This window comes from Nerophis lumbriciformis, linkage group LG25 (assembly GCF_033978685.3).
Source record: "Nerophis lumbriciformis linkage group LG25, RoL_Nlum_v2.1, whole genome shotgun sequence".
NCBI lineage: Eukaryota > Metazoa > Chordata > Actinopteri > Syngnathiformes > Syngnathidae > Nerophis > Nerophis lumbriciformis.
The window spans coordinates 16,071,775-16,086,470 of record NC_084572.2 but is presented as its reverse complement, the minus strand read 5'-3'; the positions used below and the strand labels follow the sequence as shown (position 1 = coordinate 16,086,470).

Sequence of the window (14,696 nt, the reverse complement as noted above, 5' to 3'; positions counted from 1 at the left end):
AAACATGGCAGTAGAATTAAATCATGAAATGCAAACTTCCTGATACCAATATCATTGACCCAGCCACACACAAAGAAGTTGTAGACCTCCATGTTTTTTCAAGTTTCCATCTGTTTGTTGTGTAGAATGATGTCTGGAGCACAATACTTCGATATGTCTGATTACGCGACCGACGTACAATCCTTGATATCACTCGACAAATCTTTTTTTGATAAAGTATAAGGATCTATTCCATTGCATAGTTAGATTTTTTTGCTCATATATGCTTTTTGCAGGAAGATTTAAGCCTCTTTTGTACTCAGATAGTTTGCGCGCTGCTTGCAGTACAACAACCATCTTAGCTTGGCTGACCACCACTGGTTTTCACTTCCGGGAAGAAGCCACGTGTCGGAATACGAGCTTTACAAAAAAAAAACCAAGCAACAAATTAATTACACTCTATATCAACGCTCCTGTTTTTCCTAAATTTGGCGTTTTTCTCTCAAATGACTTGCTTTTCACCTCTTGACACAATCATACTTTTTGTTCCATATCGTTTATTCTTAGGTTTGAGATTTAACATCTATCCCCTTCTCTCCCCCTTCTCAGTTATTGAGTTTCTCGTATACTTGCTCACAGGTGATGCCTTTTATATCCAAATATCGAACTGTACCAAAATTGTTATTTTCTCAGAATTATGGTTAACTTGAAATGTACGTTTATCACTTCAGCCATGAAACATAAAACATTTTCTTTTTTTAACAATTAGCGAGTCCTCCTGGACTCTACAACATACTGTATGTCTATTCTTTCCACAACTTTATCTTTTTGCACTTACTGCCTGTGCATATAGTTCTTATTTTCTGTATTTCAGCTGCCTTGTTTTTTACTTGCCTCACCGCCTCTGCTGCCAACACTGTGTGCTCCACCACAATGTTCACACTTTTCCTGCACACCTGTTCCACACCTTCCACATGTTTGTTCCCCTTTACAATAAGCCACTATATGTCCATACGTCTGGCATTTGTCACACCGCAGAGGTGGTGGTACAAAAAACAACCTCACTTTATACCTAATGTATCCCAGTGACATGCTGTCAGGGGAGGCAAGTGAGGCAGTGCCTCACCTTTCTACCAGGGGGGGTAAAAGGCTTAACCATGAGATGTTCAAAAACGAAGTAAATATATAAATACATTTTAATATTTCTAAGCTTTCTATGTGATTTTGGTGTGGTTCCTGTATATTTTGATCATTTTCCTGGTCAAAATCGCGTAAATTCCGTGTTTACTGATCAAAAAAACAAGGCAGACGAGGAGGAGACGGGAGAAAAGGCGGGGAAAAGGCAGGCCATGAGGCAGCAAGTACCACTGCCTCACAGTAGGGGGCGATATATTGTCAACTGGCAGTTCAACAGTTCATGAACTGCCAACACCGGTTAACCCTTAATAAGTAATGATAAAATAAGCGCATCTTCTTACATATGTCACATACTGTCGCGTGTGCTACGTCATACGCCCTCGCCGAGCAGAGAGGTAGCAGAGAAGAATGTCCAGAGGTAAAGTTAGCTGTGGCAGTTGGTGCAAGCGGAGCGGTGTGAGGGTTATTACGAATCTGGTAACAAATGGAGGAAGAAGAATTAATTCCCAAGAAAAACAACACGGGGTCCATCGTCTGGCGGTGGTTTGGCTTCAAGCGGCAAGATGTAGAACAGACAACCGTAATATGTCAACTATGCGGCAAAAGCGTGGCTACAAAAAGTAGCAGCACTACTAATTTGTAGCATCATTTGAAAAGTCACCCGCTAGAGAATGAAGAGTGCTTGAAACTCTGCATGTCAACATCTCCGCCCGGTGCCACACCCACAAAATGCTGAAGCAACCAGCACTGACCCAATTGAGCCTGGTGTCTTCCATATCCAGACCAACACCGAATGAAAAAAATTGTTAAAAACTGGAGATAACGTCCGCAGTAACCTACCACATAGCGAAGGACATACACAATCCATCCATCCATTTCCTACCGCTTGTCCCTTTTGAGGTTGTGGGGGGTGCTGAAGCCTATCTCAGCTGCATTATTGATTTCCTATTATGCAGATAGGGCTGGGCGATACATCAAATATACTCGATATATCGCGGGTTTGTCTCTGTGCGATATAGAAAATGACAATATATCGTAATATTCGAGTATACGTTCTCATGCAGTTGCTTTTAGCTGCGGGCATTACACTACATGCGTTTCTCACTCTTTCTTGTCTCTCCTTCTCACAGAGAAATAAAACAAGCGTACCTTCTTACATACGTCACATACTGTAGCGCGTGCAACGTCATACGCCCTTGCAACGTCATACGCCCTTGCCGAGCAGAGAGGTAGCGGCATGGGTAAAGTTAGCAGTGGTGCTAGCGGTGCGGTGCGAGTGGTAATACGAGAGAAAGAAGGTGCGAATCTGGTAACAAATGAAGGAAGAATAATTAATTCCCAAGAAAAACAGCACAGGGTCCATCGTCTGGCGTTGGTTTGGCTTCAAGCGGGAAGATGTTGAACAGACAACTGTAATATGTCAAGTATGCGGCAAAAGCGTTGCACTGCTAATTTGTAGCATCATTTGAAAAATCACCCGCTAGAGAATGAAGAGTGCTTGAAACTCCGCATGTCAACATCTCCGTTCGGTGCCACACCCACAAAATGCCGAAGCAACCATTTCCAGATCAACACCGTATGAAAAAAATAGTCAACAACAGAAGGAGATGACGTCCGCAGGAACCTACCACATAGCTATTATGCAGCTAATTTTTAATTGACAGTTATTGAAATATCTTGTGTGACATCATGCACAAGAGTGCACTTTATTTGTTTTAAACTATTGTGGTGGCGTTGGTACAAAAAGTGCACTTTAATTTAATGTTGTTTTGATATGTCATCTTAGTGACATCATGCACAAAAGTGCGCTAATAGCTTGTTTTAAAATGTCTCTGATAATCTTGCACTTTCTGTTTTGAAATTACATGAATGTTTGTGCCACTGCTTAATAACTGTTTATTCATTTCAGTTTTGGTAAATTGACTTAGTTGTGATTTCCCTCTCTGCATAAAAGTTTAAAATGAGCATATATTAACGCAGTATGAACAAGAATGTTTTAATGTAGGCACATAGAATCATCATACTGCTGTGGTCATATGCATCAAGTGTTAATTCAAGGCTAAGGCAAAATATCGAGATATATATCGTGTATCGTGACATGGCCTAAAAATATCGAGATATTAATAAAAGGCCATATCGCCCAGCCCTATTTCTGCGTTGAATTGTAATACACTTAAATTGTTTAAACTGCATTTTAAAACACTGTATTTTACCAACATACTTATTCAATGAAACTGTCGGCTTAATTTGATGTACAAACCCCGTTTCCATATGAGTTGGGAAATTGTGTTGGATGTAAATATAAACGGAATACAATGATTTGCAATTAATTTTCAACCCATATTCAGTTGAATATGCTACAAAGACAACTTTATGATGTTCAAACTGATTAAAAAAATGTTTGTTGCAAATAATCATTAACTTTAGAATTTGATGCCAGCAACACGTGACAAAGAAGTTGGGAAAGGTGGCAATAAATACTGATAAAGTTGAGGAAAGCTCATCAAACACTTATTTGGAACATCCCACAGGTGAACAGGCAAATTGGGAACAGGTGGGTGCCATGATTGGGTATAAAAGCAGCTTCCATGAAATGCTCAGTCATTCACAAACAAGGATGGGGCGAGAGTCACCACTTTGTCAACAAATGCGTGAGCAAATTGTTGAACGGTTTAAGAAAAACCTTTCTCAACCAGCTATTGCAAGGAATTTAGGGATTTCACCATCTACGGTCCGTAATATCATCAAAGGGTTCAGAGAATCTGGAGAAATCACTGAACGTAAGCAGCTAAGCCTGTGACCTTCGATCCCTCAGGCTGTACTGCATCAACAAGCGACATCAGCGTGTAAAGGATATCACCACATGGGCTCAGGAACACTTCAGAAACCCACTGTCAGTAACTACAGTTAGTCGCTACATCTGTAAGTGCAAGTTTAAACTCTCCTATGCATTGCAAAAACCGTTTATCAACAACACCCAGAAATGCCGTCGGCTTCGCTTGGCCTGAGCTCATCTAAGATGGACTGATACAAAGTGAAAAAGTGTTCTGTGGCCCGGAAAAGGGTGGAGTGTCATATGTTGCCATCCAAGCAACGTTACCATGGACGCCCCTGCTTATTTCAGCAAGACAATGCCAAGCCACGGGTTACATCAACGTGGCTTTATAGTAAAAGAGTGCGGGTACTAGACTGGCCTGCCTGTAGTCCAGACCTGTCTCCCATTGAAAATGTGTGCCGCATTATGAAGCCTAAAATACCACAACGGAGACCCCCGGGACTGTTGAACAACTTAAGCTGTACATCAAGCAAGAATGGCAAAGAATTCCACCTGAGAAGCTTAAAAAATGTGTTTCCTCAGTTCCCAAACGTTTACTGAGTGTTGTTAAAAGGAAAGGCCATGTAACACGGTGGTGAACATGCCCTTTCCCAACTACTTTGGCACGTGTTGCAGCCATGAAATTCTAAGTTAATTATTATTTGCAAAAAAAAAAAAAAAAAAGTTTATGAGTTTGAACATTAAATATAAGTTGTCTTTGTAGCATATTCAACTGAATATGGGTTGAAAAGGATTTGCAAATCATTGTATTCCGTTTATATTTACATCTAACACAATTTCCCAACTCATATGGAAACGGGATTTGTAATAAAATTCAGTTCATAAAATTTAAACGCCAAAAAATCAGTTACATAATTTCAAGGTAAAAAAAAAAATACAATAAAGAAAACCTCCATAGTAGAGGCATTCCCTTTGGATTGTGATTGAAACCCTTGACCAGCCCAACCAAAAATCTGTGGAAGCTCATGCCAAAATGATGATGATATGACACGTTGGCAAATTGTTTAACACAAGTATCCAACATTGTAACAATGTTTACTAGCCAGAAAAGAGGAAAATTCCAATAGGTTCACTTTAATAATGTATTTTTCTTCTGAAAGCTCTGAGGATCTTTGAAGAAAACAACCCTCTTGGTCAGTACGCACGGGAACAGGAGCTGAGCCAGCGGAGTAAAGACTATAGGTGAGAGTTAATTTTCTTTATTACATTTATAAACGTACTACAGACGGCTAAATGAACCTTCATGCCCTCTCTCCAACAGCTGGGACATGTATCACCCAGGCATGCCATACAGCATTAAGGCAGATGGTCCCCTTACCCTGCCAGATGAGATCCAGTTCTCCTTCACCAAAAGTACACAGTTTGCCTTCACGGCGGCCACTGGGTAAGATATGTAATGTACGATATTTATGCTGGTTGTTCATGGGTGGGGCAAATTTACAAGACTAGTAAAGGACCAAAATAAAACATGCTAATGCTAGCTGCACCACAGTCTTCACTTTGCTGCAAGACCTTCTTTCTGTCCTCAGTCTCGTTTTGGATAAATTGCATCTTCACACATAAGTAAACACTGTACATACCTTGGTTGTTAGCGTGTCATCATTCAGCAGGTGTTTGTGTTTTCAAGGTTAACAGAGCTGAAGCTAAAGGGCCTGGCAGAAAACCACGACAGTTGGGAGGATCTCGACGATATCAATGAAGTGTTCCATAAAAAAGACACAGCCTTATCAGGTACCGGGGTGCTGGATCTAAACTCGTCTGGAAGAGACATATATATTTTATTCGTTTTACCTTTATTTTGCCAGAAAAGATCAATTGTGAACAGCTTCTCATTTACAGTGATGATCTGGCTAGAGGCCTGAGCCAAAGCAAAAAACAATACACATACTTTTTTACTCTTAGTAGTGTTTCTTCTCAACAAATGTTTGTACAGAAGAAACACTACTTTTACTCCGTTACATTGAATTTAATTCCGATCGCTACAATTATTTAACTCATCATATTGCCAAGACGTTTTATTTTGGCTTGTTAGAGAGACATCTTCCGGCGGGCACAATCACATCACTGTTTCACCAATTAAACATAAGGACTTGTTACAGACCCTGACAGTCACATGATCGCACTCGTCGTACACACAAAGCCGCATTAATGTACGGACTCACATGGCCTGAAGCCCATGGGCCTCACCCATTTAGGGGCCCCCGATTTTGTCGATGGAATTGGTGTTCAATCACAGACGGCTCAGCTTTGTGTAGCGATTGTGTACTGTCTTTCTTGATTGCGTTGATTTTTCCTACCGCTTCGAGCGGGGCGCGAACCCTGGTGTGACAGGTCAGCGTGCTGACTACTGAGCTGGGCAGTCTCACTGCATCGCCAGCACTATTCTTAAAGTTGACTGGCTCCTGTTACACTCGCACAGACGTGCATGCGCCTGTCGTGAAGATGTATTCATGAACGAAATAATTTTTTAAATGGGTGATTGTGACAGTTTCTGGCTGTTGTGCGGGTTCCAAGGACCATCAAGGAAGGACATAATGGTGAGAAGGTTTAGACTTCTCTATTTGTCAATAAGAAAAAGTCTCTTGCCTTGCCGTCCTGCTTCCTCTGCCGCTCCAACTTTTCAGTCGTGTGCGTCGTCGTATTCCGTTTGCTCTCTTGCACTCTCGCTCCACATCCGCTTCTCTCTGGCTTCGTCTATGATCTCCGCGTCTCTCTCTGGCGTTTACGGCTGCCGCCCTTTTATACAGTGCGAGAGGATATTTAAATTGTGCTCAGCTGCGCGATCCACGCACCTCGCTGCTCGCTCGTCATCCACGCCTCCTCGCTGCCATCTTGGAGCGGGCCCCGGTGTGCCCTGCCTCGCTGTCGGGCTGCCGGCCCCACCTCTCCACAGTGATATTTTTGCATCCTTGTAGTTCTGTTGAGTAAATTATTTTTATTTTTATTTTTCAAACTGTGGTGGGGGGGTTTGTTGGGGTTTGAGGGCCCCCCCCAAAACCCCCTTAGCCCCTTAGAGTTAAGGCGGCCCCTACTGTAAAAAATGACACACGTCAGACAAGGCGGCACAACTATTCAATGTTTACTTACAAACTATGATAAAGAACATTCATATCATACAGTAAGCTGTCATTTGTGTCAGTAGAAATGTTTACATTTCAGTCTACAAAAATTCTACTTTCAACTAGAAAAATAAAATGTAGTGGTAAGTTGCAGATGTTTTTTAGTTTTTAGTTTTACAGATGCTAACATTAGCCCTGTTATAAAGTCATTAGCCAGCAGGCGAAAGACAGAAAAAACGTTGAGAAATTGTTGAACTAGGTCCTGACATTGAGCAACTCAAATATAACATTTGAACAACACATTTTTTGACGAAGTCAATGTTGGGTTTTTACATTTATTTGACTATTGAATTTTGGTTATTTCCCCAACCACTATTCTACAACACTAATACAACATTGAAACAAAATGCTTTTTGACAACGTTTATTCAATGTCAGGCTATGGCCTTGACTTGACCATTGAAATTTGGTCATTTCCCAACCAACAAGGTCAACAACGTTAGACATCAACGTTGTCTCAATTTACAAATACAACCACTTTACAACGTTGTTTCAAAGTCAGTAAGACTGTAAAATGTGCATATTTTGTAGTACATACTGTAGTAGGGTCTTTGTCTCACACACACTAATACCATACTTGCCAACCCTCCCGGATTTTCCGGGAGACTGCCGAAATTCAGCGCCTCTCCCGAAAACCTCCCGGGACAAATTTTCTCCCGAAAATCTCCCGAAATTCAGGCACACAATATAAACAGCGTACCTGCCCAATGACGTTATAACTGTAGAATGATCGAGGGCGAGTTCTTGGTTTCTTATGTGGGTTTATTGTTAGGCAGTTTCATTAACGTCCTCCCAGCGCGGTAACAACACACAACAACAGCAGTCACGTTTTTGTCTACTGTAAAGCAGTTCGTCTGCCGTAAACAGCAATGTTGTGACACTCTTAAACAGGACAATACTGCCATCTTGTGCATTTGATGAAAGCACTTTTTGCGTGCCACACAGCAATGCATCATCAGAGAGGGCGTTCAGCATGGTTAGAAAAATAGTGACAAATAGAACAAGGATGGACAATTCAACCCTTAACTCAACAATGAGTAGATGAGTGTTATGTGTGTGTATATGTGTAAATAAATGAACACTGAAATTCAAGTATTTCTTTTATTTATATATATATATATATATATATATATATATATATATATATATATATATATATATATATATATATATATATATATATATATATATATATATATATATATATATATGTATGTGTGGGAAAAAAATCACAAGACTATTTCATCTCTACAGGCCTGTTTCATGAGGGGTTCCCTCAATCATCAGGAGATTTAAATGGGAGCATTCACATACCATGGTTTATATAGGGCACAGAGTGGGTGGGTACAGGCTGGCGTAGGGGCGTGGTGATTGGCTCATGTGTTACCTAGGAGGTGTTTCTGTCTGTGGCGGCATGCTGATACAATTTCGCTGCGCTTGTTGAGGGATGACAGGTCTGGACGGTATATAATAAACAGTTTCTCTTTCAAGCATAGGTTGCATCTTTTATTACCACTATTGTAAGGTGTGCTGGATGCAAGAATTCGCCGTGTTATTGAATATTCAACATTATTGTCTTTGAGGTCCCAAATGTGTTTGCTGAGTTCTGTGGTATTCCGCAGGTTTTGGTTCCTGAAAGAAGCCTTGTGATTGTTCCATCTGGTTTTAAACTCTCCCTCGGTTAATCCTACATATGTGTCGGATGTGTTAATGTCCTTGCGTGTTACCTTAGATTGGTAAACAACTGATGTTTGTAAGCACCCCCCGTTGAGAGGGCAATCAGGTTTCTTGCGGCAGTTGCAGCCTTTGTTGATTTTGGGGTCGCTCTGTTCGGGGGCCGATGGCTCATTTGCAATTTTTTTGTTGTGGTTTGAGATAATTTGTCGTATATTGTTCATACAGCTGTAGCTCAATTTAATGTTGTTCTTGTTGAATACTTTTCTTAGGTTGTTGCCTTTGGGGAAGTGTTTGTCAATCAGACTGAGGAATTTGTGGCCAATGTTAGTTGAGACGTTTTTGCTGTATGGGGGGTTGTACCAGATGATGTTGTTTCGTTTTCTGTTCTTTTTTGGTTGGTTTCCTGGCGTGGGTTCATAGGTGAGGGTGAAATTGTAACCGCTTTCATCAAGGGCTTTTTGGTACGGGGGGGTTGCTTGGTCAAATTCAGCTTTGCTAGATGACAGCATCGATAGCCTTTTATTAATTCCGGTAGGTATTCTTTTCGTGGTGGTGGGTGGGTGGTTGCTGTCATGGTGCACGTATTGGAGTGTTGTGTTGGATTTCGTGAATGGTTGGTAGCTGTTATTTCTCAGGTTGAAAGTGACGTCGAGGAAGTTGACTGTTTGCAAAACGTCAACTTCCTCGAAAGTGACGTCGAGGAAGTTGACGGTTTGCAAACCGTCAACTTGGATTTCGTGAATGGTTGGTAGCTGTTATTTCTCAGGTTGAAAGTGACGTCGAGGGAGTTGACGGTTTGCAAACCGTCAACTTCCTCGAAAGTGACGTCGAGGTAGTTGACGGTTTGCAAACCGTCAACTTCCTCGACGTCACTTTCAACTTGAGAAATAACAGCTACCAACCATTCACGAAATCCAACACAACACTCCAATACGTGCACCATGACAGCAACCACCCACCCACCACCACGAAAAGAATACCTACCGGAATTAATAAAAGGCTATCGATGCTGTCATCTAGCAAAGCTGAATTTGACCAAGCAACCCCCCCGTACCAAAAAGCCCTTGATGAAAGCGGTTACAATTTCACCCTCACCTATGAACCCACGCCAGGAAACCAACCAAAAAAGAACAGAAAACGAAACAACATCATCTGGTACAACCCCCCATACAGCAAAAACGTCTCAACTAACATTGGCCACAAATTCCTCAGTCTGATTGACAAACACTTCCCCAAAGGCAACACCCTAAGAAAAGTATTCAACAAGAACAACATTAAATTGAGCTACAGCTGTATGAACAATATACGACAAATTATCTCAAACCACAACAAAACAATTGCAAATGAGCCGTCGGCCCCCGGACAGAGCGACCCCAAAACCAACAAAGGCTGCAACTGCCGCAAGAAACCTGATTGCCCTCTCAACGGGGGGTGCTTACAAACATCAGTTGTTTACCAATCTAAGGTAACACGCAAGGACATTAACACATCCGACACATATGTAGGATTAACCGAGGGAGAGTTTAAAACCAGATGGAACAATCACAAGGCTTCTTTCAGGAACCAAAACCTGCGGAATACCACAGAACTCAGCAAACACATTTGGGACCTCAAAGACAATAATGTTGAATATTCAATAACATGGCAAATTCTTGCATCCAGCACACCTTACAATAGTGGTAATAAAAGATGCAACCTATGCTTGAAAGAGAAACTGTTTATTATATACCGTCCAGACCTGTCATCCCTCAACAAGCGCAGCGAAATTGTATCAGCATGCCGCCACAGACAGAAACACCTCCTAGGTAACACATGAGCCAATCACCACGCCCCTACGCCAGCCTGTACCCACCCACTCTGTGCCCTATATAAACCATGGTATGTGAATGCTCCCATTAAAATCTCCTGATGATTGAGGGAACCCCTCATGAAACAGGCCTGTAGAGATGAAATAGTCTTGTGATTTTTTTCCCACACATACATATATTGCGCTCTACTACGGTATCGAGCACTATTTTTTGGATAACCTTATTAAGACATATATATATATATATATATATATATATATATACATACATTATATACATTATATATATATATATATATATATACACATTATATATATATATATATATACATTATATATATATATATATATATATATATATATATATATATATATATATATATATATATATATATATATATATATATATATATGTATATGAAATACTTGACTTGGTGAATCCTAGCTGTAAATATACTCCTCCCCTCTTAACCACGCCCCTCCCCCAACCACGCCCCCCACCCCCCACCTCCCGAAATTGGAGGTCTCAAGGTTGGCAAGTATGACTAATACACACACCACCTACGGTTGTGTTACAAATAGCATTCTCATGCTCAGGTTTGAGTTGGACCCAAGATGCAGGGAAGAGGCGTAATAGCAATCAACAAGTCTTTAAAGTGAGTAAAGACACAAAATGCACTAAAGGTTCTTTACAGATGTCTCGGCCAGAAGGAGACCAAAAAAAGGGGGAATCTAAGGGGTCCGGAAAAATAGAAAGATTCGTAAGGCAAAACATTTTCGAGTAGCAAAAAATCAAGAGGAGAACCTGGGCAAAGCCACCAAGCTCACTCCTAGAAAAGATGAACAACTAACAGAAAACCTTAGCAGTCAGGTTTCCTCAGTGGAGGCAGTAAGATGCAGGAACAGGCTCCAAAGTAGCCAAGGATCCAACATCTTTCTGCCGCTGGACCTCCACCTTAAAAAAGTGGACGATTGGTGAGGGAAAGCAGGTGTGGGTTGTTACCTCCCATATGCAGTAACTCAGGAAACAGAAAACTAAATTAGCGACAGCAAAGAAGGACACCAGGGAGTCAATGGTAGGCAGAGTTTGACAACTATAGCTAATGATAAAAATAAATCAGAAGTTGCGCATCAGTTACTCAGTACTTGAGTAGTTTATTCATTGAGTGCCCTGTTTTCCCATTTATGTTTGGGTTTTTTACGCTGTTGAAGTTAAACACATTTGTCTTATTCGTATTTTCCCATCCATAAGCTCACTCACGCTGCTTAAGTGAGGCAAAAGTGCTTACTGTAAGTCTGGAATGAAGTCGGACTCATTCATTACTAATAAAGCGAACTCTGCCGTGATGCCTTTTTTTCTGATTGGATGAAAATAATATGGAGTTTTCACAACACTTATGAACAGGGGCAGCGCTACACTGGGGCTGAAGGGGATATAATCCGGTCAGAAATCTGTATGGTCCCAGTCAAATTCCCCCCCAGCCTTTTCTTGTATATTTTAAGTATTTTTTATTTAGTCAAGTAAAAAACATTCAAACCTAGCCTAGCCGTCCAATGCAGCTAGAGTTGTCACAACAAAACAGCGACCACCATTCATCCTGCTGTATTTGTTACCTTTGCATGTTAAAGGGGAACATTATCACAATTTCAGAAGGGTTAAAACCATTAAAAATCAGTTCCCAGTGGCTTATTTTATTTTTCAAAGTTTTTTTCAAAATTTTACCCATCACGCAATATCCCTAAAAAAAGCTTCAAAGTGCCTGATTTTAACCATCGTTATATACACCCGTCCATTTTCCTGTGACGTCACATAGTGATGCCAAAACAAACAAACATGGCGGATAGAACAGCAAGGTATAGCGACATTAGCTCGGATTCAGACTCGGATTTCAGCGGCTTAAGCGAAATTGAAGAAGAAACTGAAGCTATTAGGCCATATCGGTTTGAACCGTATGCAAGCGAAACCGACGAAAACGACACGACAGCCAGCGACACGGAAGAAAGCGAGGACAAATTCGGCGATCGCCTTCTAACCAACGATTGGTATGTTTTTTTTTTAAGTGTTGTAATGTTTTTAAGCTAAATTATTGGTAAACACAGTTTATGTATAATAATTTACGTAAAACCGCGAGTAATGAATAAAGTTTTCATCAATTAATATATTCTGTAGACATACCCTCATCCGCTTTCTTTTCCTGAAAGCTGATCTGTCCAGTTTTGGTGTTGATGTCAGCAGGCCAGGGAAGCTAGGGTCGATATTCTTCTCTTGATCATCTTCGGTGGCATAAGGGACGGTAGAAGCGGTGTGAGCCAAGACATCCAGGGGGTTTAGCTTGCTCGTCTGCGGGAACAAACTGCCGCCATTGCTTGCCGTGCTACCGAGGTCCTTTGTCCCTGAATACCTCACACACTCCGGCAGATTCAATGGGGGTCTGGCGGCAGATTTCTTTGACTTTATCGTTGAAAATGCATCTGCTTTGAGTGTCGCAGGATATCCACACATTCTTGCCATCTCTGTCGTAGCATAGCTTTCGTCGGTAAAGTGTGCGGAACAAACGACTGACCATTTTCGTCGGCTTTCCCCACACCCTCGTATTTTGAACAAATTTCGTCCAATTTCTTGCCACTTTCGCATCTTTGGGTCACTGGTGCAACTTGAATCCGTCCCTGTTCGTGTTGTTACACCCTCCGACAACACACCGACGAGGCATGATGTCTCCAAGGTACGGAAAACAGTCGAAAAAACGGAAAATAACAGAGCTGATTTGATTAGGCGTTTGTAATGTGTTTGGGAAAATGGCGGATTGCTTCCCAATGTGACGTCACTTTGTGACGTCATCGCTCCGAGAGCGAATAATAGAAAGGCGTTTAATTCGCCAAAATTCACCCATTTAGAGTTCGGAAATCGGTTACAAAAATATATGGTCTTTTTTCTGCAACATCAAGGTATATATTGACGCTTACATAGGTCTGGTGATAATGTTCCCCTTTAAACATGTTTGCCATCGTCACCTGTGTAAGACTTGACTCATTTGTTGAATATTCTTTGGTCAAATTCAGACCAAACTGCTTTTATATCGAACACACTTGTTCTGTGTATCATAACTGCTTTTGTTGACAAAATGAGAACTGAAGTCATGAAAATCGATTATTTTCTTAACACCCCTACGTATCGGTCAAGCCCACCCTTTAGCCCCCGGAAAGAAAAAAATTCTGGAACCGTCCCTGCTTGTGAGAGTCACTAAAATCCACAAAAAATATGACAATTTGAATTTGAAAAAGGTGTATCAATCCAGGCCGTACTTGTCACGTGAACGTGTGTTGTAATGGTGATGTAGTGTGTGTATGCACGCTACAACAGCGTCTTCTTCTTGGCTAGATGTGAATTATGATCCGTAGATGAAACTTTGTTTCAATTGCTATTATAACCAAACTGATGGTATTTGTGATTGTGTTAAGAGTTCTGTTTAGTACAAATGTTTGTGAAGCTGTGACACGTCAGATGGGCTTGACAGCTGTTTGTGTGTTTTTTATGTGTGGGGAGCATGACAGTTTAATATTGACCGTAAAGGAATTAATCAAATCAATTGATAGCAATACATTATAGATGTATTTTCTATTAAATTGCCACATGACTACTGTCCACATGCATTGAATATCCATCCATCCATCCATCCATTTTCTACCGCTTATTCCCTTCGGGGTCGCGGGGGGCGCTGGAGCCTATCTCAGCTACAATCGGGCGGAAGGCGGGATACACCCTGGACAAGTCGCCACCTTATCGCAGGGCCAACCCAGATAGACAGACAACATTCACACTCACATTCACACACTAGGGCCAATTTAGTGTTGCCAATCAACCTATCCCCAGGTGCATGTCTTTGGAGGTGGGAGGAAGCCGGAGTACCCGGAGGGATCCCACGCAGTCACGGGGAGAACATGCAAACTCCACACAGAAAGATCCCGAGCCTGGGATTGAACCCCAGACTACTCAGCACCTTCGTATTGTGAGGCAGATGCACTAACCCCTCTTCTCCACCGTGCTGCCGCATTGAATATCCGTTAGTACAAAAATGTTCAAACATGGCATATACACGCTCTCCCCTTCCGCTGTGGTCGGACACATTAGACAACAATGTGTA

General features: G+C 41.4%; 1 protein-coding gene across 1 annotated transcript in view; it reads left to right on the top strand.

Moving 5' to 3' along the window:
* The window catches only part of LOC133621657 (arachidonate 12-lipoxygenase, 12R-type-like), a 55,224-nt gene that overhangs the window by 13,270 nt on the left and 27,258 nt on the right, over positions 1–14,696 (top strand). The window contains exons 3-5 of the mRNA XM_061983887.1: positions 5,053–5,134; positions 5,214–5,336; positions 5,580–5,683. Of these exons, the coding sequence (XP_061839871.1) occupies positions 5,053–5,134; positions 5,214–5,336; positions 5,580–5,683 (309 nt within the window). The remainder of the gene's footprint in view (positions 1–5,052; positions 5,135–5,213; positions 5,337–5,579; positions 5,684–14,696) is intronic.